Source organism: Erinaceus europaeus, chromosome 3, assembly GCF_950295315.1.
Source record: "Erinaceus europaeus chromosome 3, mEriEur2.1, whole genome shotgun sequence".
In the NCBI taxonomy this organism is placed as follows: Eukaryota; Metazoa; Chordata; class Mammalia; order Eulipotyphla; family Erinaceidae; genus Erinaceus; species Erinaceus europaeus.
The window spans coordinates 62,457,780-62,485,567 of record NC_080164.1 but is presented as its reverse complement, the minus strand read 5'-3'; the positions used below and the strand labels follow the sequence as shown (position 1 = coordinate 62,485,567).

The 27,788-nt window shown below is 41.3% G+C and overlaps 1 protein-coding gene across 4 annotated transcripts in view; it reads left to right on the top strand.

The window, feature by feature from the left end:
• The first annotated feature begins 15 nt into the window (after nt 1–15).
• The window catches only part of LOC103115664 (two pore calcium channel protein 1-like), a 36,409-nt gene continuing 8,636 nt past the window's right edge, over nt 16–27,788 (top strand). Inside the window, exons 1-11 of one of the 4 annotated variants that reach the window (XM_060187273.1) lie at nt 16–233; nt 6,226–6,308; nt 9,279–9,393; nt 12,282–12,410; nt 14,155–14,271; nt 14,376–14,494; nt 14,749–14,850; nt 15,622–15,748; nt 18,913–19,114; nt 24,382–24,526; nt 26,134–26,319. In XM_060187273.1, the coding sequence (XP_060043256.1) occupies nt 159–233; nt 6,226–6,308; nt 9,279–9,393; nt 12,282–12,410; nt 14,155–14,271; nt 14,376–14,494; nt 14,749–14,850; nt 15,622–15,748; nt 18,913–19,114; nt 24,382–24,526; nt 26,134–26,319 (1,400 nt within the window). In that variant the 5' untranslated portion in view covers nt 16–158. The remainder of the gene's footprint in view (nt 234–6,225; nt 6,309–9,278; nt 9,394–12,281; nt 12,411–14,154; nt 14,272–14,375; nt 14,495–14,748; nt 14,851–15,621; nt 15,749–18,912; nt 19,115–24,381; nt 24,527–26,133; nt 26,320–27,788) is intronic. The other 3 variants (XM_060187274.1, XM_060187275.1, XM_060187276.1) reach the window with 3 other exon arrangements.

The following is a 27,788-nucleotide window of genomic DNA, read 5'->3' as shown; positions in this document are numbered from 1 at the left end:
ATGGCTCCAGTGGGCGGTGGGAAGGGGCCGAGTGGGGAGCCGCCAGTTCTCAGCCCCGGGGCCTCGGGGCGCCCCACCACAGTCACGGGAAGGACGGGTTGAGGCCCAGGGCAGAGTCCGCCAGCGGCCCGGGCGCTCCCGCATCCCCGCCAGGCGCTATGCCTGGGGCTGGCCAAGGGGCTGCAGCGCGCCCCCAGCGCCCTGAGTCCCCCGAGGAGCCGCTCGCCAGGGAGGTAAGGAGGGGGCAGGACCTCCGGCCTCGCGCCCCCTGGAGCCCCCTCACCAAGCCACTAGGTTTTGACTCTCTTCTTCCTCCTCCCGGTCCCCCGGAGGTGGGGGTGGGGTGGTGGTCTCTTGACAGAAAGTGAAGCAGCCCAAAGCCAGTGCTGCGCTGGCTTCTAGGAATGAGGGGTCCCCTGTGGGGAAGAGGGCAAGGATTCCCTCCCTTCCCGCCGGGAGCCCCGCGAAGCCCCCTCCCAGGGCAGCAGCCCTGTTCTGGAGAACCCTGAGCTTGGCAGCAGGAAAGCAGCTGATGGTCCCCTAGCAGGGAACAGCCTGGAAGGAAGGCTGCAGGATGTGGGCCTGGGATTGCTGATGTAGCAGGACTCTTTCTGGGCCTCAGCTCTGTTTTCCTTTCAGCTTGAGTTTGTGTTTTCTTTCTTTGGGCAAGAACTCAGGAGAGTGGAGGGGGACAGAATTGCTGTAGTAGAATCCCCAGGCTCTCACTCTCAGGAAATCTTAGTCCTGCATCACTTCTTGGAGTCCCTGCTTCCTCCTTCTGAAAGGTGATTATGAGAAATTCCACCCCCTTCTGAGTGGCACAGTGTCTGGAGCTCTGTACTGACTGAAAGCTAGGCTGTAGCCCTTTCCAAGTTCACTCATGTGTGCTGCTTTTCCCTTTGGTTGTGCAAATGTGTGGGAGGTGAAAAACATTGTAGTCCCAACATCCTTTCCTTGAACAGGCCCTTTTAGCTCAAGTCTGCTGCTTCTAGTCTCCAGCTCCTCTCAGGGGCTCCTACAGCCCATTCAGGAAGGTCCACAGGGCAGGTTTGTGTGTGGGATTGAAAAACCCTACCTCCTACATTAACCTGTTCTCTGGTCTGCTAATCTCTCAGAGCGGTTTAGCCAGGTTTAGCCATGTCCATTCCTGGCAAGTAGATTCTACCACATTCTCTAGCCTTTAGGGAATAGGTAGAGGAAAACAGGTCAAGGAGAGTGAGGGAGGATTCTTAGTCCACAACTCTGACTTAAGCCAGGCCTTGTTTCCCTCAGTGTGCAAAATTATGGACCTAACTGTGGCCACCAGTCTTCAGTGCAAATAAAATCTTTTTAGCTTGAGACTGTTTATGGTTTCCCTAGTGCACTCAACTCTGTCTGAATAAGGTAAGAATGTAAAAAGCAAGCAAACAAAAACCAAAAACAACTAATAATTAAGACTTCAAAATGCAAGTGGGCTGAAAATAGCCCAGGATCCTGTTGGATCCCTGTTTGAGGCTTAGTACATGTGTACAAGTTTCAGATATGTACATCTCAGTATCTTTCAGAGCCCTTCCCCAAGGGAATAGGTATAAAAGGTGACTGTGGGTACCTACAGATAATCTTCACCAGACACCCTATCTCTGAGAAAACAATATGACTGAGTCATTGAACCAGAGAGGAGCCTACCCAGGCTCTTATCTTGTGACTTGTTCATCTACCCTTGAGCTAGTTTGGGGTCATTCAACAAGAACATATCTTGTCATCTGAAATGCATTACTAGCCTTACTTTTCAAGCACAGGTGACCCTGGCTCAATGCTGGGGTGGAGAGGGTGTTAGGGGCATCTACTCCTGTGCAAAGGAAAATCTGCATATAACTTTTGAACCCCATTCTAACTTAAGTATTATTGTCTCTTGTTACTTGCAAAGGATTGCTTTCAATATTTCCACAGATACTAATATTTGTGGGTGCTCAAATCTGTTATAGTTGGTACTTTGTGCTGCTGTGTTGAGTATTCACAGAGGTAATCAATGACATCCATGGTTGATTGAATTAATGGATGAGGAATCCACTGGTGAAAAAAAAACAACAAAAAACAAATGAGACCAAAAAAAGGCTAAAGTTAATGCTAACATTTGATGCCATTTTATTTTTCATACAGGAAAAATTCTCATAGTAATAAATGGGACTTGTCTTCTGTAATAAATATTTCTGTCTCTTAAAGTAACAAAAGCTTTGACTTTAGATTTAGAAGTAATCCAATGCTTGTGTTTTTCAGGATGATTCAGAATCATATGGCGGAGCTTTTAGAAATAGAACTGGGTTCAGATTCTACCACCGAGCTTCTTATTTGATTGGCCTAGATATGACCTGGGTAACAGTAACAGTAATTTGAAAATGCAGCAGGATTTGAGAGCCCATGTCCTGTGCTGTTTCTTTGTGACTTTATAGGACTGCCTACAGATATTTCATGTGCTTCTTTCAGATACAATATTTTATATTTATGAAATACACACACACACACACACACACACACACACACACACACACCCCAAAGAACTACCGGTGTTGGGTGTTGAGTCTTCATTCTTAGGCAGTTAAGTCCTGTACTGTAGTCACTGAGCCTTTTGCCTACTGCATATGTGTTTCTCTTTGAATATTCTTAACCCTCTTCATCAGGTCTTGTATAAGTTTTTGGTCTTCTGGTGATCCGTTATAATGATTTGAAGAGAAGCTTTTTGCAGGAAGAAAATGGCTGGAACCAGCAGCACTTGGGAGAGTGTTTTTAGGTGGTCACAAGTTGAAGTGCTAGGAAGCAATATAAAGCCAAGATTCACACCTAGATAGTTGAGGAAGAGGAGTGGTGTTTGTGGTGACCTAGAGACTTGTCTTCTGGCCAAAGAAAACCAGAGCTACCCACCTTTAGCTGGTTGTGGCCACACAGCTATCACAGATCACAAAACTGTCCTTAATATCTTCCCATCCCTGAACACACTCCTTTGTTTGCAGTGTAGCTTTGATTTCCCTTATATTGGCAGTTGAAGCTGATTTCTCTAGTTTTTGAGGAGACTGGTCATGAAACTTGATTTGATTAATGAGCCTTTCAGAGATGTGACACAGGTATGACAAATACTTAGGCAATGATTCTTGTTCTTGTGTATTCTTTAACCACCATTATGTGAAAGAGTTCTAGAACTAGCCTGTGATGCTTATGGCCAAAACATGTAAGGGAAGTTAACCTAGATCAGTCAGCCCTCCAATGACCATAGAGACCATACAAGCCAGAAGAAATATTAGCCAACAAAGAGTTTGGAAAGCTGGGTTTGTTCAGGTGATTGAGTATTAGAGTGAGTAGCACAACTTACTGAAATAATGCCTAGAAATTCCTGATCTTTAAAGAGAAACCAGAAGTTCAAACTTTTTGTGTAAGAGTCAGTATTTTTTTTTAATTTGAAGTAGTAGCCAGCATCCACAAGTGCTCTCTAGGCCAACAAAAATATATCCTTGCTGCCCTTGGCTTGTAGGCTGTTGCTTTTTCTGCATTGAGTGACATGAGGTATTTTGAACAAAAACCAAATTGTCCCCTTTTCTGTCATTCTTGAGATTACAATTGTAGTGCCCCTGCTTGCCCTTAAAAATATTTCTATGGGGAGTCGGGCGGTAGCACAAAGGGTTAAGTGTATATGGCACAAAGTGCAAGGACTGGCTTAAGGATCCCTGTTCGAGCCTTGGGCTCCCCACCTGCAGGGGAGTCACTTCACAGGTGGTGAAGCAGGTCTGCAGGTGTCTATCTTCTTCTCTCCCTCTCTATCTTCCCCTCCTCTCTCCATTTCTCTCTGTCCTATCCAACAACGACAACAACAATAATAACTACAACAAGGCCAACAAAAGGGAATAAATAAATAAATATAAAAAATAAATTTTTATGTGTGGAATTCCCACAATATACTTCATGACCCAGCTCCCCTTGGTAGTCTTTCCATACTAAAAGCTATTAGTATCACCACTTTTCACGAATAACCTAATTTTGAAATAGTCATAAAGTGAAAGGGTTTTAAGTGAGCATTAACTTAAGCTGGAGTTGGGGCTGGCAGTGCAACAGTGGGCAGTGAGTTCACCACTTTTCTTTTGTTCAGAGAAGAGGGTAAGTGATAAAGAAAAAGAAAAGAGGGGATACTGTATTACCCTGAATGGTGAGCTAGGGATTTTGCATTAGATTTTGTGGATACTCTAGATAGAGAAGTCAATTGAAAGCTTTGAGTGAGGAGAAGCAATGACCTATTCTATTCTGGGTATCAGTTTGCTCTTAGCCTATGAGAAAAAAGAAGGGAGGCAGAGATAGGCAAAGATTTTTGTTTGTAGTGATAGAGGGAAAAACTGACAAAGGAAAAATTTAACTTAAAATTGATGCTAAGGGCTAGCAAAATAGCTTGCTTAGGTAGTGCATGGCTTTGCTTTGTGTATGATCAGATTTGAACCTGGCCCCTACTGTCCTGAAGGAAGCTTCAGGGCTGTGGTCTCTTTCATCCTCTCTCTGTCTCTGTATCTTTCTGACTCTAACATAATAATAATAATGTAAAATTGATGGCAGCATTTTAAAATTATAGTTAATTATATTAACATTCTAATACGATGAAACAAGACACTGATTATGTTTTCAGAGGAGGGGAGGGGTTGTTTAGGGAAAGAACTTCCTTGTTCCACACTGAGACCATCTGTAGTAGATTTTTCCTTCTCTCCTGCATTATCCCCTCCCTTTCTCTCTCTCTAAGGGATTCTGTGCTATTCGCATCTCTCACAACAAAAGCTGGGAGGATAGGCGGAGGAAACACAAAAATCTTAAGTTAATTTATAAATCTAGGGCCTAGGAAAGAAAATGTCACACCTTGAGAAACGTAGAAAAAGAAAACCAGGAGAAGTCAATTATATTTCCATAGTGGCACAAAAGTACACACACATGAGAAATATTGGTAAAATGGCCACACTTAGACCAGTGGCTGCATATTTCATGCGTTTCCAAAATTGATTTGTTTAGCGGTAAGGGATTTCCACTTTAATTTAGGCAGAAAAATGTACAATGTACTGTCTTTAGAGGAGGTAACCCAGGTTTTAAAAAACATGTTGGGAGATAAACACATATCATGGAAAAAGGTTTGTATTATATGAAAACAACTTTATTATTTTAAAATTACATGCATGTTAGGTGTGCTACTATGTCCCTATAAGCTTTGTTTTAATTGCCACCAGGGTTAATATTGGGATTTGGTGCCTGCACAAATCCACTGCTCCTGGCAGTGTATTTTTCTTTTCTTTTCTCTTTTTCTTTTTTTCTTCCCTCCCCTCTCCTCCCCTGCCCTCTCCTCCCCTTTCCTCTCTTTTTCTCTTCTTCTGTCTCCCTTTTCTTTTTTTTTTTTTAACTTGACAAGACAGAGAAGAATTGAGATGAAAGGGGTATATAGAGAGGAAAACACCTGCAACCCTGTTTTACTGCTCATAAAGCTTCCCTCCCAAAGGTGGGGAGTGGGGCTTTGAACCTGGATCCTTGCATGGTAATATGGTAACTCAACCCAGTGTGTCACACACCTCTCATAATCTTATAATTGTGTAGACCACTATTAAATCACAAATAAATAATGTTTAAAAATTACATATATGTGTAGATTGGAGTTATGCATTAAGGAAGCGTTTTAAAAGTCATCAAGAAAGTTAATTCACTTGTAGGGGCTGGGTGGTGGTGCAACTGGTTGAGTACATGTATTACAGTGCGCAAGGACCTGGGTTCAAGCCCCCGGTCCCCACTCGCAGAGGGAGAACTTTTCAAGTGGTGAAGCAGGGCTGCAGGTGTCTCTCTGTCTCTTTCCCTCTCTATTACCCCCTTCCCTCTTGATTTCTAGTTGTTTCTTTCCAATAAATAAAGATTAAAAAATTAAAAAATAATAATTCACTTGTAAAAGTTATGCTTGACAATATTGAGTGATCTCTTGCTTTTGTTTCCTCCTCTGAAGCTGTATTTAAATCCAGTGAAGTTAAATATGTTGTGACTGGTCCTCACTGCAGGATTATCTCTGCTCAGAAAAAAAAAATCTGGAGTCTAAAACTACTACTCGTCATATTGATTTCTTCTGGCCACCCTGGGGCTAGGAGAGTGGTAGTGGGGTTTCCTCTTGAGACAGACTTATAAATGAAAAAAAAAATCTTCCTTTCCATCTGACTTTGTTCTCCTTTCACTCTTTCCCACTGGGTGCAGGACCTCCTCCTGGCAGCAGCCTATGTTTCTGATGCTCAATACAACAGGAATGTTCCATTTGAAACATCCCCTCAGGCCATCAGGTAATTAAAATGTTAAACTGTCACATAGAACCATCTGTTTTTTTTTTAAATCTATTTTCTTCCATAATGTTATTGGGGAGGTTAATGGTTTACTGTACAGTTGTTGGCACATAAATACTATTTCTCATCTCCTTGTAAGTAGGGGGGATAAGAGTGTTTTGCATACTGGAATCTCTTTTAATTTTTTAAGTTATTTACAAATTAAAATATAACAGGGGTACAGTTCCACACCTTTCCCACCACCAGAGTTTTGTGTCCTTATTCCTTCCATTGGAAATTGCAGTGATTCTCCCAAGATCACGGAAATGGCTTGACTATTATTTCAATAACTATTTGTCTCTCTATTTTTTTCCCCATTTTTTTCTATGGTCCTGTCTTCTCTTCCATTTTAAGTCATAGCTACACCTATTACCGCTTCTGAATGTCTTTCACCTTTTTCTCTTCTCTTTCTGGGTCCTGATGGAATTGGGTTTCCAAGATCTCTAGTCATCTTCTCCCCCTCAGAGTATGGACCAGGATTCTTTTTGAGGTGCAGAAGGTAGGAGTTCTGGCTTCTGTGATTGCTTCTCTGATGTGCATTAGCATTGGCAGGTTGATCCATACTCCTAGTCTGTTTCTATGTTTCCCTAGTGGGGTAGGGCTCTAGAAAGGTGAGGTCCCAGGTTTGCTCATGGAGTTTAGGATGGACTCATACTAGCATTTGCAGCTTGGTATCTGAAAGGCAGTAAGTTATGAGGCAGGACAAAATGTTTAATATATAGGAATCAGAAAGTAGGAATAGAGCAGGTGAGAATAGGGATTTTAGAGTGGTAAGAAGCTTGGAAATCTATTTTAGGTATGTTCCTTGGGACACCCTCCCCCCCCTTTTTTTTTTTTTGCCTGAGCTTGATAGCTAACAAGAAGGTGGCCTAAAAATACTACTGGAAAGATATGGTCACAGGACTAGAAATAGGGCTAGAAAGCTGGATTAAAGCAGAGTTTCCCAAACTTGAAGAAAATATTAATATATTAACTGTTTACCACATCAGTTTGACCCAGGGCCCATATATATTCACATTTAGTGCAGGAACCTGTGTAACCTCTGAGTCTCTGTCAATCTAGCTAGCAGTCCATGATCAAAGCTGGGAACATGTAGGCTGCAGTCATTTCAAGACCAGTCTTCCTCGAGTGGCATAATAGGTTGACCCAGTCTCCTTTCAGAAGATGGGGAAATCTCTAGTCCCTACCATTGCTATTTTATAGTGAGGGCAAGGTCCTTGATAGGGTTATGGTGACATTCATAATGGAAGTGATCAGTGATAGTGGAGACAGCATTATATTTACAGGGAAATCCTAGGTGATGGGGTGGCCTGGTAGTGACCAAAGAGGCCATCATTAAGTGAGCCAGTCTTTTGCCCTTTTCCAGCTTTTGCAGTCCCCTTTTTGGGGGAGGGGGCTTTAAATAATTCTAGGCTTTATTAAGGTGACACAGGGGTAAAAGGCAAATATCTAGGTACTGCAAAATAAGCAGTTATCAGCTGTAGTCCCCTTTTTTTATCTGACGAGCTTGGTATTCTCTCAGCTGTTAAAGCATTGAGTGTTATTTGTAGTATCCAAATTGGTCTATGGGGTCTGGCCTCAAGAAGGGGAGGAAATACCACTAGGATTTTAGTGGGGAACCATCCATTCTTTGGCACTTAATATTACTTAAGTTGAATCCAAACTTAAGACAATGTTCTAACAAATAGTTTGAGAGTAACAAAACTCATAGGTTTAAGTAGATTCTGATTTTTTTATTTAAGGTTTAAGAGCATGGTAGAGGGAGTTGGGCGGTAGTGCAGCCAGTTAAGCACACGTGGCGTGAAGTGTTAAGGACTGGCAAAAGGATTCCAGTTCAAGGCCCCGGCTCCCCACCTGCAGGGGTGTCACTTCACAGGTGGTGAAGCAGGTCTGCAGGTGTCTATCTTTCTCTCCCCCTCTCTTTCTTCTCTTGCGCTCTCAGTTTCTCTCGGTCCTATCTAACAATGACGATAACAACAACAATAATAACTACAACAATAAAAAGGGCAACAGAAGGGAAAATAAATGAACAAAAAAAAAAGAAATTTAAAAAAAGGGCATGGTAGAGAAGCATTTACTGTATACTTTAAGCAAAGATAAATAAATGAGTATCTGAATAACACCTAGAATAGGATATAGAACCTTCAAGTGAAAATGTGCCACCATCTTTTCCTCCCAGGCAGGGTTATCCTCTTAGAGCTGCCTAAGTGAAGACTTGTCCTTTTGCTTTCTGCTACTTTCTGGTATAGTCCATATATACATATGCATGCATACATACATAAATATATTTTTCTTTAGATTCAGTATGTTCTCATTCACACCATAAGGGTTGAATTAAGACCCACGAATTTGACTCAGAATAATAAAAAAATCATTTCTTAGCATCAGTGTCTCCAAAAGCATAGAATGCCTGCCTCATCCTTGGATATCATAGAGCTGGAGTGTGTGGGTAATGGGGGGTGGGAATGAGAACTTTTAGTCCACCATGTTAAGATGCATGATGCATATTTTATTACTATTTTTAATGCAATATGGGATAAGGAGCCCAGGGCTCCACACATATGCAATAAATATAAATAAATACTATAATAAAATAAGTCGGGCCGTGGCTCATAGGAATGAGCTACTTTAACTGAGGATTCACTCTGTACCAGTCACTGTTCAAAGTCCTCTAATAGCATTAGGTACTGATCTTAGTTTGAGACTGTTTTGAGACTCTTTTTTGAGATATGATAATCTTCTTGGATTTTCCTACTTGTGTTTTGTAGCATGTGCTAAATTAATTCTGTCCCCTGTTCCCTAGAATTTAAAGGTACTGTGGACATAGCCAGGATGGTGCTTTTACCTGCCTTTCATTTTCTAGTGGGAATTCTGAGCACTGTTTCACTCTGGCTCCATGTTTATAATCATTTTTCATCTTCCCCTCTACAGACTTTATTATTTTTATAACCACTGGACAATGCAAGCCATCACATACTTCTTTATTTGTATAGACCTTTCTCTTGCCCTGTTTGAGGAACCGGCGTTGTTTCCCCTGCCTTTCTTGGTAAGCATTAAAAGCAGAATGGCTTAGGAGACTTTGCCATAGATTGTTTGGGCTTCTTATCTTTCCTCCACCCTCTCTCAAATTTCAGTAAATATAGGTTTGGTTTTATTTATATTGACGAAGATGGGAAGAATCCTTATCAAAGGTTTATTTAATGGTAAGTAGATAACATCTACTTGACATAATCATAGTCAAAGTCCTTAAAGTGTTTATTGGTATTTAGTAGCATATCACATATGATTTTGAATCAAATTTATCAGATACTACTGGTGAGTCTAAATGCAAATTAATAACCTGTTCATGTTAATTTTATACTTGACTCTGCTCTCACCTGTGAGAGTAGTCGTGACAGGGATTGTGGGATATGTAAAACCTACAATATATACTCTCTGGCCCTTTAATCCATAATGTTTGTCCATTCCAGATTTAACCAGGTGTTTATTATCTTTTAAAAATATTTAAGTATTTATCTTATAAACAAATTGAGAAAGGAAGAGGAGATAGAGAGGAAGAGACACTTGTAGCATTGCTCCCCAGCTCATGAAGATTCCCCCCTTCAGGTGGGGACTGGAGGTTTGAACTCAAGTCCTTGTGCATGGTAATATGTATGTTCTACCAGGTGCACCACCAACCAGCCCCCAGTTTTCATTATCTTTCATGTGATATTTCCCAGTGGGTGGTGGATCCAAGAAGAATCATCCCACATGCATAAGCCAACAACTTTGACTTACCTGACACTTATTGATGCTATTGGCTAAAGCTCGTTTGGTGTCCAAGCCCTAAATTAATCTTGTGTTTTCTTTTTCTTTTTTTTTTTTTCCCCAGAGCATTAATCAGCTCTGGCTTATGGTGGTGCAGGGGATTAAACCTTGGATTTTAACACCTCGGGCATGAGAGTCTTTTTGCATAACCATATGTCATCTACCCCCATGTATGCACACTCTCTCTTTTTTAAAATATTTATTTTTTTGTTGTGGTTGCCCTTTTTATTGTTGTAGCTATTGTTGTTGATGTCATCATTATTGGATAGGACAGAGAGAAATGGAGAGAGGAGGGGAAGACAGAGAAGGGAAGAGAAAGACAAACACCTGCAGACCTGTTTCACCACCTGTGAAGCGATCTCCTGCAGGTGGGGAGCCAGAGGCTCGAACTGGGATACTTACGCTGGTCCTTGCACTTTGAGCCACTTGCACTTAACCTGCTGCGCTAGCACCCAACTCCCTTGTGTGTACTCTCTTTTTGTGTTTTTATTTATTTATTATTGGATAGAAAAAGAGGAAAATTGAGAGGAGAGGGGGAGGTAGAGAGGGAAAGAAACAGAGAGATACTTGTAGCCCTGCTTCACCACTCATGAAGCTTTCCCCCTACAGGTAGGAACCAGGGGCTTGAACCTGGGTCCTAGTGCACTGTAATATATGCACTTAAATTGGTACACCACTGCCTGGATCCCAACTCCTAAGTCAACATGGAAGGACCCAGCATGAAGGGATAGGAACTGAGATTGTGGTTCATTGGGGGCCGCCAAAGTGGTATCTGCCACATAACTATATAGTTAGTATTCTGCAATGATTGAAACCTCTAGGAGAAAGCTTCAAGCTCAGTGACTGTCAAGCAAAACACATAATCTAATGAAGCACAGAGCGGTGTATGCACAGACCCAGGTAGAGCCTCCTGAGCTGGGCCATGATGGCTATGGTGAGGATTCAGTGGAGTCTTCTTTCCAGTCTGTTGCAACTGTTTTTGAGTTCTCACCCCTATTATTAGTCACATGCCACTGTGGGTTAGCTGCCTGAACTTCAAAGTGTTCCTTTAGCCAGGATTTATATTTCAAGTCTCTAAAATCAAATGTGCTTAGGGAAGGCTTTGGTCAGATGCTTCATTATCAAGTAAATTTTATTGTGAACAGGGGTGTCTTGGAGCTTTTGCAAGCCTGATCTTGATAGTTTCTGTAGCCCTTCAAACATAAACAGATTGAGACTGGAAGGCTTGTATGGAGCTGCAACTTATGCATGTGCCCAGTATTCCTGGGAATTCTGGGTTGTGGGGAGGAGTATTGTGCCATCTGTTGGTTTTAGTGTGCAGTCAGCCTCTAACTCCCTGTTCCTTTGCAAGTCCATTTACTCCACTCCTTTCCCCATATCTTGCCATCTTTCTAGCCTAAACAAAATTGCCTCTTTCTTTGTCTCTTCCTGATTCCTGCACTCCCATTGATGGAGAAAAGTGCCCTTCTTTGGGAGCCGTTACTGCCTCATGACAACGGAGTTCAAACATGGGTGGCAGTCCCAAGCTGCATGTCTAGCTGTTTCCAGGAAATGTAAAGTTGCTGCCTTGTAGCCTGCAGAGGGAGATGGTCAGATCCTTCCACTATGTCTCAGTGCCCCCACCCCCTTTTCTCCTCTATCCAGCCAAATGCAGGTGGCAGTGGCAGAGATGACTGAGAAATGAACTGCCATTTCAAAACACATCTCTGGAGAGCTCGTCTGCTACTAGAGAAATTAAACTTCTAGATGTTTGTTCTGAATATGAACACGGGGAATTTGAGTGGATAAAAAACATCTTCCTCCCATGAGAGACTCATAAGTGGCCCAGGAGGTGGTGAAAAAAAAAACTTCCTCTGCTGGACCTGACTTCTTCCCTGGGAAAATACTTTCTGCTGATTCCATCCTTCCAGAAAAGCCCTGCTAGTGGAATTGGTGGCTAAGGGCAGGGTTCCTTTTAGGAGGAAGAAGCCATTCCAACCAGCAAAGAATTTCTTTGCAAATTTCAGTAAAATTAAGAAATACAGCTAATTCTCAAAGTGTGTGTGTGTGTTCTTCAAGTCAGTGTAAATTCATGTGGAATCTCCAGACGGCACGGTGTTGTGCTTAGTCTCTGTGTTCTCTATGCAGGCTACCTCCATAGCAGAAGTGCTCTGTCTGACTGCGTTTTTTGGGAGACTCGTACATTTTGCGAAAGTCACTCCTCAAAGGGTTTTCTGGAAGGATACAAAAAATATCTGCGTCATGTTAACCATAGCGGTGGGTATTCATTACAGTTCTGTTAAAAGAGTTTGGGGTTGGTCAAAAGCAGAAACAATGAAGGAAAAGGACTCAATAGATTTCACTTGGTTGAAGCGACAATGACAGGCTTGGTGTAGCAAGTTAGCACAGCTGTAAACAAATCACAACCCAAGAGCAATTAGGGAAAATACATCAGTGGGGATATTTCAATATAACAAATGCACTTCGAATTAAAGGAGAAACAAGACATAGTAATGCCAGAATAAAAGTGACCTGAAAATAGGTGAAAGTAACTTAAAGAAGAGGATATACTTAACATTTAAACTTCACTGATTAAGAAATAGTTTGTTCAGCCCCTGGCACCACCATAAGCCAGAGATAAACTTATTAGTGATTTAATAATGGCTAGAAAAATAGATTAAGGTATAGTCCACCACTTTACTCACCACGAAATTTCTGTGCCTCTGCCTTCTCAGTGATGACCACCATAGTCCTCACCAAGTCTTAGAGACTCTAATTTGATTTTCAAAGCCACCTGTCATCAGCCCTTGTCATATTTTCTTTTTCTATCATCTCATCCCCAGAATTCTTTACTGTGTCTTTCTGCCCCAATTCTCAGCATTTCTGAGATTTGTCCATTCCTTTGTGTGTTTATTTATGAGAGAGAGAGAGAGAGAGAGAGAGAGAGAGAGAGAGAGAGGGACATTGAACCAGAACATCACTCTGCTACAAGTTCAATGCTGGGGATCGAACTCAGGACTCTGTTTTTAAGTCCAACACCTGATTCATTGTGCCATCTCCTGGGTCATGATTTTGATAATTTTAAACCTCCCTCTAAGCCTAAACCTAGCCGAAAGGCCTTCTCCAACATCATATTCCAGGGAAACTCTCTTTGTATGTCAGTGTCTCATTTCTTCCCGTATTGTGGCTCACTGCACACACCTGAATCTACTACCAAACAGAACAAATTAATAGTTTTGATGATAACAGATTATCCTTTTCACTTTTTTCCCCCTAAAATACAATGGATTTGTTATTGTTCTCTGACGATCACAAACTTGACAAAGGTTTTTTAGAAGTTTTCTGTATTCTAGATATTCTCACCTCTGTTATTTTTTAGTATTTTATTTACTTTATTTTAATGAGAGATAATAGAAAGACACAGAGAGAAACACTATAGCACTGCTTAGCACTGGTTAATGGTGGTGCTGGGGACTGAACCTTGGAGCTTGAAGCCTCAGGCACTCAAGTCTTTTGCATAACCATTATGCTGTCTCCCCAACCCCTCACCTCTCCTAACCTTTTATATGCCAGGTTGAAGAAAACTTCAAATTCAACATAATTTAATATAGGAGTATACAAAGTCTGTGGTGCCAGGCATCCTGGGTTAGTCACCAATTTGACCTCATTAGCTATGTGACCAGGAGCCACATGCTCACTCACTCAATGCTTCAAGTGTCTCCATCTGAAAATAATGCCCACTTTAGGGGTGTGATGAGAAGAAAATGGAATGATCTTTAACTTTTAATCCATGCTACATAATCCCTGGTACTTTTTAACCCATATTACATAGTAAACAAAAAAAGCAGCCATTATTATTAATATAGCATTACAGAACTAGAATTATGCTGTTTATGAAACTTGCCATTTCACAAGGCATGTTGTGACCCTCCTTCTGGGTCAGTGAACATGAATTTTCACAGCTACTTCCTCTGTCCCCTATCAGTGTGATACTGACATCTTTGTCCTGTGTCTCTCACAGCTGACCTTGATTGACCTAATTATCTATGGGTCCCTGGAAACTGTGAACATCCACAGTGTTCGATGGTCTAGGGCCTTAAGGCCAGTCTTCTTAATTAACTTTCCTGAAAGTCGTCAGGTAAGGATATGTTTAAGATACCTGAGGCCTTGCTTTTTTTTCTTTTCTTTTTTGCTGAAAATAGGCTTATATCTTTCAAATGAAATGAAATTTTATCTCCTCAGATCCGAAGGGCTTTCCGAAGCATCCGGAACACTCTGCCCGACATCCTCTACGTCTTCCTCTTGTTTATGTTCAGCGTGCTCATCTTCTCCCTTATGGCCTTGAAACTTTTTGGGGATAGGTGAGCACGCTGCTCCAGAAGTTTCTGCCTGTGAATTTACTTATGTGTTAGATTCGCCCTGCTGGTAACAGAATCTGTTACTGACACTTTGTTCTTCTTTCAAACACTTCAGGAATGCTCTTGAAAGGGGGAAAAAATCTCTCTCAACATCCCAGGAGTACTCTTGAAAGGGGAAAGATCTCTTAGATACCATCATTTCATTTATGTGTGTGGGTTATTCACACACACACTCTTCTCTTTTCATTCCTTTTTAGGGGTCTTAAAACAGTGGAAGGATCACCCTACTTCACCAACATTCTGGAGATAGCCTTTGAACTCTATGTGCTGGTCACTACTGCGAACAGTCCGGATGTTATGTATGTGTGTTCTTAGTTCATGTCTATGGCCAAGTTGCCATCACAGAAATCATCTTGTTAAGAGCCTTTGTCTGTGGACATGAGAAGCGCTGACCAAAAAAGAAAAAAAAAAACTGATTGTTTATTCATATTTGTCATAAAATTTTTGAATACCACAATTGCAGTTATTCTCTATATTTAAAACTAAATTCAGATATATTTAAAAGAATTTGAGGGGGTAGGTGGTGGCACACCTAGTTAAGACCACAAATTACAGTGTACCAGGACCCAGGTTCAAGCCCTTGTTCCACATCTACAGGGGAAAAGCTTCATGAGTGATAAAGCAGGGCTGCAGGTCTCTCTCTCTCTGTCTCTCTCTCTCTCTCTCATTTCCCTCTCAGTTTCTCTCTGTCTCTATCCAGTAGTAAATGGAAAAAAAAAAGAATCTGAAAGGGGCTGGGTAGTGGTGCACCCATCTGAGCACACATATTATCATGCACAAGGACCCAGGTTCAAGCCCTCAGTTCCCAGCTATAGGAAGGAACACTTCACAAGCAGAAAGCAGTGTTGCAGGTGTTTTTCCTTCTCTCTTATTCTTTCTCCCTTCAGTTTCTCCTTGTCTTATTAAAAAAAAACTTTTAATAAGATAAAAAACTTTTAATAAGAAAGCAATAGGACACCTCTCTTGTGCTATAATTCAGGTGTACTTGAGGCTATTTTCCATGAATGCTGAATTTATGCACTGTGGGCCAAAGATATGAAATACCATGCAATGTAATTTTTTCCTTCTAGGATGCCTGCCTATGACTTCAATTGGTGGTATTCTCTGTATTTTATAACTTACATCATCATCAATACCTACATCTTCATGTCTGTCTTTCTGGCTGTGGTCTATAACAATTACAGGAAGCACTTAAAGGTAACAAGCATGAAATGGGAGTCAAGGGCATGGAACAGTCATCTGGGTGGGGTGTGGCATCGGGAGCTGATAAATACATTCTTTAAATATATGAAAGTGTCATTATTTATTTTTACTCTGGTGAGCCTGAAGACTTATTTGATGCCTTGCTCTTTTCTCCTAAGTGGAACTGTCCTTTTCTTTCTTTTTTTAGTATTTATTTATTTATTCCCTTTTGTTGCCTTTGTTTTATTATTGTAGTTGTTTTGGATAGGATAGGACACAGAGAAATGGAGAGAAGAAGGGAAGACAGAGAGGGGGAGAGAGAGATAGACACCTGCAGACCTGCTTCACTTCCTGTGAAGCGACTCCCTTGCAGGTGGGGAGCCGGGGCTCGAACCGGGATCCTTACACTGCACCTTGCTCTTTGCGCGCTTAACCTACTGCACCACCGCCCAACTCCCGGAACTGTCCTTTTCTAGTCTGACAGTGTGTGAGAATGTGAGTGCAATTGGTTACCTTGTTTTGCTTTTGAATTTTAATACATCAAGTTGCTCATAGTTCTTTGAAACATGTTGCGTTTGATTGGAAGCTAGAGATACTCTCCAAGATTCCAATCCCTTTTAACCTTCAAGTAGAAACAGAAACTTCTGTTTGTTTGTTTATTTATTTATTTATTGTTGTTGTAGTTATTATTGTTGTTGTCATTGTTGGATAAGACAGAGAGAAATGGAGAGAAGAGGGGAAGACAAAAGGGGAGAGAAAGACAGACACCTGCAGACCTGCTTCACCGCCTGTGAAGCGACTCCCCTGCAGGTGGGGAGTGGGGGGTTCGAACCAGGATTCTTAGCTGGTCCTTGAACTTTGCGCCACATGTGCTTAACCCTTCCGTTGCACTACCGACGGACTCCCTGTTTATTTTTTAACCAGTCTTTTTTAGCTCTGACATATAGTGGTACCTGGGATTGAAGCTGGGATCTCAGAGCCTCAGGCAAGAAAGTCTTTTGCATTACCACTATGCTGTCTCCACAACCCTCAGTAGGTTTTTAAAGTTAACAATTTCTGCCCTTATACTTACTTGTTTAATTCAAGTCTGAAGGATATCAAAGGGTTTTGGAGAGGCAGAGGCCTCTTCTGAGTGCTTGGATATAGGGTGCTTTATTGATAACCTGACTACCTCCGCCATCTCACTTGGACACATTTCTAGTTGACTGTTACCCACTCCCCCTCCAGCAAATTCACTACCAATTAACTGTCTTTTTTTATTTATGTAAAATCAGTTTCTCAGAGAAACATTTCAGCCAAGAATTATTTTCCTTAAGGAAAAATGTGACTTTTGGCTTTTAGTACTTTTGATGCTGTTTTTTGAAAAAATTATTTATTTATTATTGGGTAGAGACACAGAGAAATTGAGGTAGAAGGAGAGACAGAGACACCTGAAACCCTGCTTCACCAGTTGTGAAGCTTTCCCTCTGTAGGTGGGGACCAGGGCCTTGAACCCACATCCTTATGCACTAAAATGTGAGCACTTAACCAGGTGCACCACCATCTGGCTCCCTCCCTTGATTATGTAAATATTTATGTTTTGACATTTACATTGCATAGTTGCCTTACCACCCGGGGGCAAGTTCAAAGTCAGGAGAATTCAGATGCATGCAGAAGTGGGACCAAGTCTACCACTGTGACCTTTGATGATGTCATAAATTTTTTACGTGCTGTGGGAAACTCAGACGCTTCTAACCAAAGGCTGGGCCTCTCAAGAACTCAACTACTTCTGACTTTTTCAGCCCCCTGTGTGGAAGGCACTGTCTTGGAGAGTCTGGTCTCCTCCCATCTTTTTTACCCCTGAGCAGAACTATTGCTATGCTTCCTGCATGCCTACACAAGTGTTTCTTTTCAAAATCTTCTCTTAGGTGCACCAGTCAGCAAACATGCCATTTCTTTAAAAAGAGTTATTTATTATGAGAGGGCAGAGAGCGAGCAAGTGAAAAAAGGCCAGACTATTACTCATTTTGGGCATAAGGTGGTGCAGAGTGTTGAGCCTGTAGCCTCCAGGGCTTTAGGCATGCAAGTTGGTGCTATAACAGACTGAAATATTTCCCTGGCCTTACAGATATTGAGTTGTCGGAAAAGTCATGACACATTTTTGCATAGAAAAACATAGAAAAATGCATCATAACTTTTCCAACAGTCAAATATATCTCAAGTGTACGTATGTGCCTGGTACTATGCGAAGTTCTGATGCAGCAAAGATGAGCCTTAAAGAAGCACCCTTTAGGCATTTAGTCTAGCTATGTAACCAATCATCAAATGAGTATGGTATTGGGTAACCTGCTTACAGGATGTGGTGCATTAGGACTGGGCACCAGGGGCCGGGTGGTGGCGCACCTAGTTGAGTGCACATGTTACAGTGCGCAAGGACCTGGGTTCGAGCCCCTGGTCCCCACCTGCAGGGGGAACGCTTCACAAGTGGTGAAGCAGTGCTGCAGGTGTCTCTCTGTCTTCTCTCACTGTATCCCCCTTGCTCTGAACTTCTGGCTGTCTCTATCAAATCAATAAAGATTAAAAAAATTAAAAAAAAAAAGGACTGGGCACCAGATGCCAGTTGTAACCTGAAGAGGAGTGTTCAGCCTTCTCTTTCTGTAATGTTTCCTGTGGATGGGTAGATGGCACCTCCAGGCAGACTCCAACTTCTTCCCGTACCTCTTCCTTCTACTACTACTTAGAGTACTCCTAGCCTAAGTTTTCTGCCTTAAGTCCACACTCCATCTTCTTCCTCTTTCCTGACTGACTGAATGGTAGATCTGGTTTTTTTTTCTTTTTTCTTTTTCTCCCCTCTCTTGTGTGTATGCCCCTCTTAGGAGCATTTCCAGTTTTCTTTCTCTCTGAAATACTTCCTCCTCCTGGGCAGAGTGGAGTCTGGACCTTCCTGCCTTCTGCTGCTCTGTTTCTCACCACACACTGTACTGATGGGCCACCACATTGACACTTGGTAAGATGAATTCTGTTTATGTGGATAGTGGTTAGCTAGCAACCTGGAGCTAGGGAAGTGCTCTAAACCTTACTTGTTAGCAGACTCATCAGTGATTTTCTCTTTGGCTCCTCAGTGATTGTGAGATGTTTAGGATAAAGAAATGAGTCTTTGCTGAAAATTTCTCCTAAGAAGGAAAATCTGTTTTTTAAAGAATGAGATTCGCAAACTGGCATACCTGAAACGTCACAAGATGACAGAGGCTTTCAACATTCTGAAAGTCAAGATGGACACGGAGTTTGTGGTTAAGGAGGCCCCATGGAGACAGCTGGTCAAAGTTGTGGCGCCAGACATTAGCAGTTCCCACCTGGAGCTCCTTCTAAGGATCTGTGATGAGGGGCAGAAAGGGTACATGGGTAAGTAGCCTTGGCCTTTCATCTTTCCTTTCTCCACAAGTTCAAAAGGCCAGAGGAGGTTGAGAGGGGGGAGTTTCTCAAGGTGGTGGCTGTAATACTGAGGGAAAAGTTTGGTTCCTGGTCAGGTTCATTGTGGAATAAATTTTCTTCATTTCTCTCACATTTGCATTGGTTTTCCTCAGGTATCAGGTTTATTCCCACATCCCAAATATATGTACAATATATTCACAGGCATATGAAGAAAGGTATATTGAGGAAGAGAGCATATACAATTGACTGTTTACCATTAGATGTGTTTTGGGTCAGTACTTAGAAATTTGGTGATACTTGTGACCAGAAAAATGCCAAACCACAGCAAAATTGGATTTGTGATACATTGTTTTGCTAAAAAATCACAACTTCCAGAAATCTACTGATGACAGTAAATGAGGATTTATTCAAAATATTTTATTTATTTATGAGAAAGAAGGAGATGGAGAAGGAGAGAGAGAGATCCAGAAAGGGTGGAAGAGATAGCATAGTGACTATGTGAACAAACTTTTTTCTTTTTTTATTAGTGACTTAATAATGATTGACAAAATTGTGAGATAAGAGGGGTAAAATTCCATATAATTCCCGTCACTAGAGTTCCATATCCCATCCCCTCTACTGGAAGCTTCCCTATTCTCTTTCCTTCCGGGAGTATGGACCCAGGATCATTATGGAGTGAAGAAGGTGGGAAGTCTGGTTTCTGTAATTGCTTCTCTGCTGGACATGGCATGACAGGTCTATCCATACTCCCAGCCAGTTTCTATCTTTCCTTAGTGTGGTAGGACTCTGGGTAGGTGGGATTCCAGGACACATTAGTGAGGTCGTCTGCCTGGGAACATCAGGTTAGTGTCATGGTAGCATCTGCAACTTGGTGGCTGAAAAAGCATTAAGAGATAAAGCAGAACAAATTGTTTAATAATCAGGAACCTAAAGGTAAGAATTTAGCAGATGAGATTTGGGGGTCTTCATGTTCGAAGAAGCTAGTAGCTTTCATGCCTGAAAATCCAAAGTCCTACATTCAATCCCTCACATCACCCCATCACTGAAAGCCAGAGCTCAAAAGTGCTCTGGGAAAAACAAACAAATAAACAAACAAACCAGGGTATCAATCTGGCACATATGATGGGATTGAATACAGCATCTCATGCTTAAGAATTCAAAGTTTTATTCACTGCACCACCTCCCGGGCCACACTATTTTATGTTCTTAAAATAGCAAATAAAAATAATATTGGCAATGCAACAGTAGAATTAGAGTCCTTCCACTATCTTACAGGGCCTCCCTGTCTGTGTTGCCAACATGTAGTGAGTTATACAGAAACTCTTACCTTATAGCACTATCTGGGGTTTAGCTCTAGGGAGACTATCTAAATACAGAAGACATATGTATTAATAAACACCTAAATTGCATTCAAATATTTAAAAGTGAAAAGCTGAAAATTTATCTAGTGCTAGCTGATACTTAACATTGCTTGATATTTGTGTTATGCTTATCATGTGTAAGACATATCAGGCTTATTTTTTTGTTCCTGGTGGGTATGTGATCTTTCCTTTCAGTGAGTTGGGGATGTTTGTTATCCTCATTTATCAGGATACAAACCGAGAGTCAAAAAGGTTAAGTATCTTGCCCAATGCCAGGCAGCTGCAAAGTAAAGGAAGTGGAGGCCATCTGGCTTAAATATCTGGGATTTTTACTATGCATAAAATTTCCTCAATTTCTGATAGTCACTTAGTGGAAATTTTTTAATTAAAAAATTAAAATATTTAAAAATTAAAATTATTGTACACACAGGATAAGACAGATACTATGTGATCTCATTTACATGCATGGTTTATAAAGAAATCAAACTAATGAACAAAAAAAACTCAATAATAATCTATTGGACTATAGGATCAATTAATGATTGCCAAAAAGGAAAAAGGAGACAAATTGGGCAAAGGTAGTCAATTGTATCGTGAAGAATAGAATTAGATGAAATTGGGAGTCGGGCAGTAGCGCAGTGGGCTAAGTGCAGGTGGCACAGAGTGCAAGGACGGGTGGAAGGATCCTGGTTCGAGCCCCTGGCTCCCCACCTGCGGGAGAGTCACTTTACAGGCGGTGAAGCAGGTCTGCAGATGTCTTTCTTTCTCTCCCCCTCTCTGTCTTCCCCTCCTCTCTCCATTTTTCTCTGTCCTAACAGCGACAACATCAATAACAACAATAATAACTATAACAATGAAAAACAACAAGGGCAAAAAAAGGGAAAATAAATAAATATTTAAAAAAGAATTAGATGAAATTAATGTAATAAAGACATGTTACTTATTATTTTTTTCATCTTTTTATCAGTTCAGTGATACATTAGAGCATGCTGTATCACATGTGTTTCAAGGGCTCAAACCTAGGGCCTCAAGCATTCAAGGCATTTCAGTAGAACTACCTCCCTGTTCCTCACATGCTGATTTTTAGTGATGCATGTCTAAAACTTATATATTAAATTAACAATTAACAATTGTTCAGGTATAGAAGCAATGTGGAAAGATATAGCGTGAATGAGATTTGTCCCAAACTCCAAAATATCCTCATTTCCCCAGTTTCAAGAAGTCTGGATGGAAACATATCTAAATAGAGTAGTAGATTAGACAAGATGGTGGGACTATAACTAAATATAATTTAAATTAAATGTTGGGGGTCAGGTGGTGGTGCACCTGGTTAAGTGCACACACTACAATGCACAAAGGGCCCAGGTTCAAGCCCCTGGTCCCCACCTGCAGGGGGAAAGCTTCACAAATGGTGAAATAGGGCTGAAGGTGTTCCTCTGTCTCTCTCCTTCTCTGTCTTCTCTTCCCTTCTCAATTTCTATCTCTATCAAATAAATAGTTAAAAAAAAAAGAAAAAAAAAAAACAAGATGAGAAATGTCCCATGAGTCATAATTTTATTTTGCCATGATGCATGTGTAGGAAAAAAAACCCCACAAAAATGATAATGACTCCAGGAACTTTGGGAAGAAGTCTATCTATATTCAGGGGGGAAAAAAGAAACATATAGCAAGACACTGTTATATGGGTGATGCCAATTTCTTCCAGTAAAGAGTTTTAGATTCAGGGTGGAAGAAGGTCTTTAGCCTAGTACACAGAATTTAACAGGTTCCTGCCAGTGATTCCTGAATATATATCCTCAACCTTGTAGTCCATCACCATGCTTCTGGCCAGGACATGACGTTTGCTAGATCTTTAAGAGACTGAGTTGGTGCCTCCATTAGGACTGTTCCATCCAGTATGTCAGGCCTAGTATTTTGTTGATGGTGGAAGAAAGGACATGCACTTTCCTTGGCAACCATTCAACATAGGGTCCTTCAAGCTGTAAACTGTGGTGAATTTTTTTATTTCCAGCTTGTCAAGGATCAAAACTGTGGTAAACAAAGAAATAAAGTAGCTAGACAATTAAACGAAACAGCCGTATACAATCCCATTCCCAGTTTTGTTTTTTTTTTCCATTGGGATGGTGGGAACTTGTGAAAACTGTGGGTTTGATTAGGTTCCTGAGAAGAGAGGAAAGGTGGGAAGAGGACAAGGGGCTCAAGTGAAGGGATGTAGATTATGTTTATTTTGGAGCATCATAGGAGGGAGGGAAGGAAAGTGAGACTGAAGTTGGGAAAACAGGGTCAACACTTAAAGCAGTGATGGATTAGAGACAAATTTTGGGGGGGGGGGGTCTGGCAGTAGCGCAGCAGGTTAAGTGCATGTGGCACAAAGCACAAGGACCAGCGCAAGGATCTCGGTTTGAGCCCCCGGGTCCCCACCTACAGGGGAGTCGCTTCACAGGCAGTGAAGCAGGTCTGCAGGTGTCTATCTTTCTCTCCCCCTCTCTGTCTTTCCCTCCTCTCTCCATTTCTCTGTCCTATCCAAAAATGAACTACATCAACAATAACAATAATAACCACAACAAGGCTATAACAACAAGGGCAACAAAGAGGGGAAAAAATGGCCTCCAGGAACAGCGGATTCATGTTGCAGGCACTGAGTGAGCCCCAGCAATAACCCCAGCAAAAAAAAAAATGAAACAAATGTTGGAGAGGATATGGAGAATAGTAAACTCTTATATGCTGATGATGGGAAGGTAAATTAGTGTGGCTATTATGGAAACTAGTATAGAGAATCTTAAAGATAAAAATAGAAAATTCCACACAATTCAGTTATCCCACTTCTGAAGTATGCAAAAACACAATTTTCAGAGACTTGTGTATTCTTCATGTTCACTGTGGTATTATTTATAATATTCAAAAGTTAGACACACCTAAAGTTCCCCAGCAACAGGTGGTTAGATATCATGCGGCATGTTAACAAAATAGAATATAATCAGCTGTAAAAAGATAAAACCCTATCATCTGCAACAATATAGGTGTACCTGGATGGTATTAACCTGAGTGAAATAGTTCAGGCGGAGAAAGACAAACACTCTAAGATTTCACTTATATGTGCTACATAAAAAAAAACATAAAAACAATAAGCTAAAATAAAAATAAATGTTTAGACTAAACTAGTGGTTACTAGAATAGATGGGGGGAAGAGGAATGGTTAAACTGGGTAAAAGGGGCCAACCGTATGTTGTAGGATGGAATTAGACTTGTGTTATTGAACATAATGTATTAAATACAGATAGAAATTTATAATGATGCACATCAGAAACTTACATACTGTTTGATGTCATTTTACTTCATTACAGAAAAAAAAAGAGCTGGGTGGTGGCACACCTGCTTGAGCACATATGTTACAATGCACAAGGACCTGTGTTAGAGATCCCAGTCCCCACCTACAGGGGGAAATTTTTGCAAGTGGTGAAGCAGTGTTGAAGATATCTCTCTATCTCTCTTCCTCTCTATGACCCTCTTCCCTCTTTATTTCTGGATGTCTCTATCCAATAAAAAAGTAAAGATAATAAAAAATAAAAAAATAAATCAGTGCTGGCCTGTGTGAGGATGAAAGGAGAGTGGAAGACAGGGAGTGAGGTAGTGGCGTCTGCAAACTGGCAAAATCACATACTTGAGTTGACTGTCCTGAAATGGCTGAGGGTTTGAAAGAGAACAGATGTGAGACTTCCCCTCACTGACTCATTGGCTATGGACCTTCACCTTTTGAGGGTTCAGGAGTTGACCTGTGAAATGTAGACCCAAAGGCTGACTTGACTTCACCCCTTGAGCTTTAGTGTTACAGTATTGTGATACAGTATGTATTTTGAGGTTGTTTCTTCACTGCAGACAAAACAAACTTTCTACGTTTGGCTGACCTCCTCAACATTCAGGTGGTCACCATCAATGTCAAGACACACCCATTGGAAACCTGGCTGCCTCGAGTATACCAGTCAGCTGCAAGTCTGTTGATCCAAAAGATGGTTCGGCACAGGCAAGTGACATGTTTCTCTTAAATTGCTTTAAATAAAGCTAGAGGAATTGATTAGTGTTGTCTGGGTTGAATATTTTCTCATTGAAGCTATATATCAATTCACTCACTGCTTTTCATTTTTCAAGGAGACATGGAAGAAGGCTGTGGACATGTTCAATATGACCTTAGCCAAAAGAACAGGTTCCTAGATTCTGCTTCCTCTATGATATTTCTTGGGATTCAGAACTACACATTAGATATGCTCTTTGAGCCAGAGAAACTGATGACTCTGAATCCAGAAGGTTCCAGTCCCATCACAGTCAATAAGAAGTTGATGTTAAATATAGTACTTTTATTAGTAAGATATTTGGTAAGGACTGGTGAGTTAGATTTACTAAGATTATTAAGGAGATTGATCAGTTATTTTATTTTCCAGTAGATAACTTCCCTAGAGATACATCCATCCTGGTGGATGATGTTTGATATGGAACCCCTCTTTCATCAGAGGCCTATTCTCTTACTTTCTTTGAATTTATGTTTTATAAAAGTGAATGGCTCAGAAGTTATTGAAAGTAATTCAACCTAAGATGCAGGTGAATATCCTGTATAGCCGCCCATATATTATACTATTAAAGCTCTTTTTGGAGAATCTCTTTTCTGTGAATGTCAGTGTTGAACTACTGATGTATTTGATGCGTGTCCATATGTGACATACGAGGTTCATGCATAGAGTCTAATAGTTTCAAGCCCCTTGTCTGTCTTCCAGCATTCTTTGGAGCATAGGGAGCATCAGCAGGGCAAGCCTCCTCTATTACTAAAAAGTTGAATGAGCCCAGCTATTCCCTTTTCATCATTTTTTAACCCCAAATATGGTGAAAAAGATGAACTTGAAGGCTTGTGTGTACTATGAGTGAAGAAGGTTTAAGATAACTTTCTGGGAGTCAGGCGGTAGTGCAGCAGGTTAAGTGCACATGGCACGAAGCACAAAGACCAGCATAAGGATCATAGTTCGAGCCCCTGGCTCCCCACCTGCAGAGAAGTCACTTCACAGGCAGTGAAGCAGGTCTGCAGGTGTCTATCTTTCTCTCCTCCTCTCTGTCTTCCCCTCCTTTCTAGATTTCTATCTGTCCTATCCAACAACAATAGCAGCAATAAAAAAACATCAAGGGCAACAAAAGGAAATAAACAAATATTTTTTAAAAAATATACTTTCTTTGTTAAAGATACTAGTTTTATAAGGACAGGTATTGGAGGTATAATAATCCTGTGTTAAATTCTCAAACTCCTCTTTGCCCAGGTTTTCATCTCATCTGGGTATATTGTGCCCTTGAAGGGAAATCTGGGAAAATCACATCTTTATCCTGCCCTCCACTCTTTATTTATTTCCTCTTTGGCAAGAAGGAATATATGATTATAGTGGGAGGCAGGTATGTTTCAAATCCTTGACTGGGCTGAAACCTTTTCTCACCTGAAGAGGGAGAAGAGGATGGGGAAGGGGAGGATGAGGAGTGTGTGTATGTGTGTGCACTGTCCATCTCATTGCTTGGAAACAAAGTAGCACTATTAGGACTCTGAACATGACCCTTTCGCAGAAATGCATGATGGTAAGATCTTTTTTCCCCCACCAGGATTTTTGTTTGGGTTTATGATGTCATCATACTTATAAATGCCATATTTATTGCTCTGGATGAGAAAAACCCGCTCATTTCCTATGCAGAATGGCTCTTCCTTTCACTCTACATTGTTGAAATTCTCCTGAAATTGTACACATATGAGCCCAGAGCCTATTTTGGAAGGAAGCAGTTCTGGAACTGGTGAGCATGTGTGCTTTTGGGGTGGGGAAGAAACTCTTGGTGAAGAGAAGAGGCCTCTGCTTGTAGTTTGGAGGGAATATGGTTGTGGATTTCCAAGCTCCCTCTGCCTCATTTCGAGGCACCTTGAAATGAAATCATGGGAGTGGGGAAACAGGTGGCTCAGTAAAAGTTGTTATAATGATATCAGTTTGAATTGACTAGCTAAAATTAGAATCACAGTTAATGGGTCTAAAATTTAGAAAGGCTATTGGTACATTATAAGATCATAGTCAATGAGGCAGTACCTTCCAGAGCTCACTTGGCCATCTCCCTAGTCTTGTTGTTAGAACACATGAATGATGTGGAGGAATGTGAGCAAACTCTTTTCTGGACTGTATATTTCTCTGTGTGATGGTCTCTTGTCAAGACTACCAACTCCCTAGTCTCAAACCATCACTCACCGGTCACGGTTCATTTCGAGTATCAGGCAATGAAGACACAAAGGTACAAGCAATCCTGACCTAAGTATTGTAAAGTTTAGCAGGACTGGAGCTCTGTAAACACTATTGTCATGTCAGGAAACTCACTAGGATGAGTGCATGGTTAAAGGAATACTGGTCAATGATGTCAAATGCTTTGACATCATGAGACTCTGTGTTTGATCCCCAGCACCATAGAAAAGTACCATGGACTGCCCCAAAGGGAACTCCATGAGTGATGGAGTGGTAATTTAGTTATCTCTTCTTCTCCTCCCTGCCTATGTCACCCTCTGTCTAAGCAGATTAAAAAAAATTGGATTGGGGAGGTTGTTCTGTTCAAGTTTAAATGTGTGAGCCCCTTGGTTCATTACACAGTGCTGCCAAAAAGAGGGAGAGGGGCAGAGAGATAACAGTGGAGGGCACTTGCCTTGACACACTGCCCAGGTTTCAACCTGACACCATCGGGAAGGTGTTATGGCATAGGGGGAAACGGTGCAGTTCTCTCTCTCTCTCTGTGCATGTGTGTCTCTGAATGAGAGAAGCATCCAAGGAGTGTTAAAATTGTGCATGGCATTGACTTGCCAATGCACATGCCCAACAAAGAAACAATTACAGAAGCCAGACCTTGCACTTTCTGCACCCCATAAAGACTTTTGGCCCAGGGGGCTGGGTGGTAGCGCAGTGGGTTAAGCACACATGGCACAAAGCACAAGGACCTGTATAGGGATCCCTGTTTGAGCCCCCAGCTCTCCAACTGAAGGGGGGTCACTTCACAAACATTGAAGCAGGTCTGCAGGTGTCTGTCTTTCTCTCCCCCCTCTATCTTCCCCTCCTCTCTCAATTTCTGCCTGTCATATATATATATATATATATATATATATATATATATATATATATATATATATATATAAAGGAATTTTGGCCTATACTCCCATAAGGGAGAAATGTTAGGGAAAGACAACCAGAGGGCTCTGAACTCCAATTTCATTAGGACCTGGAAGTGGGGGGCAG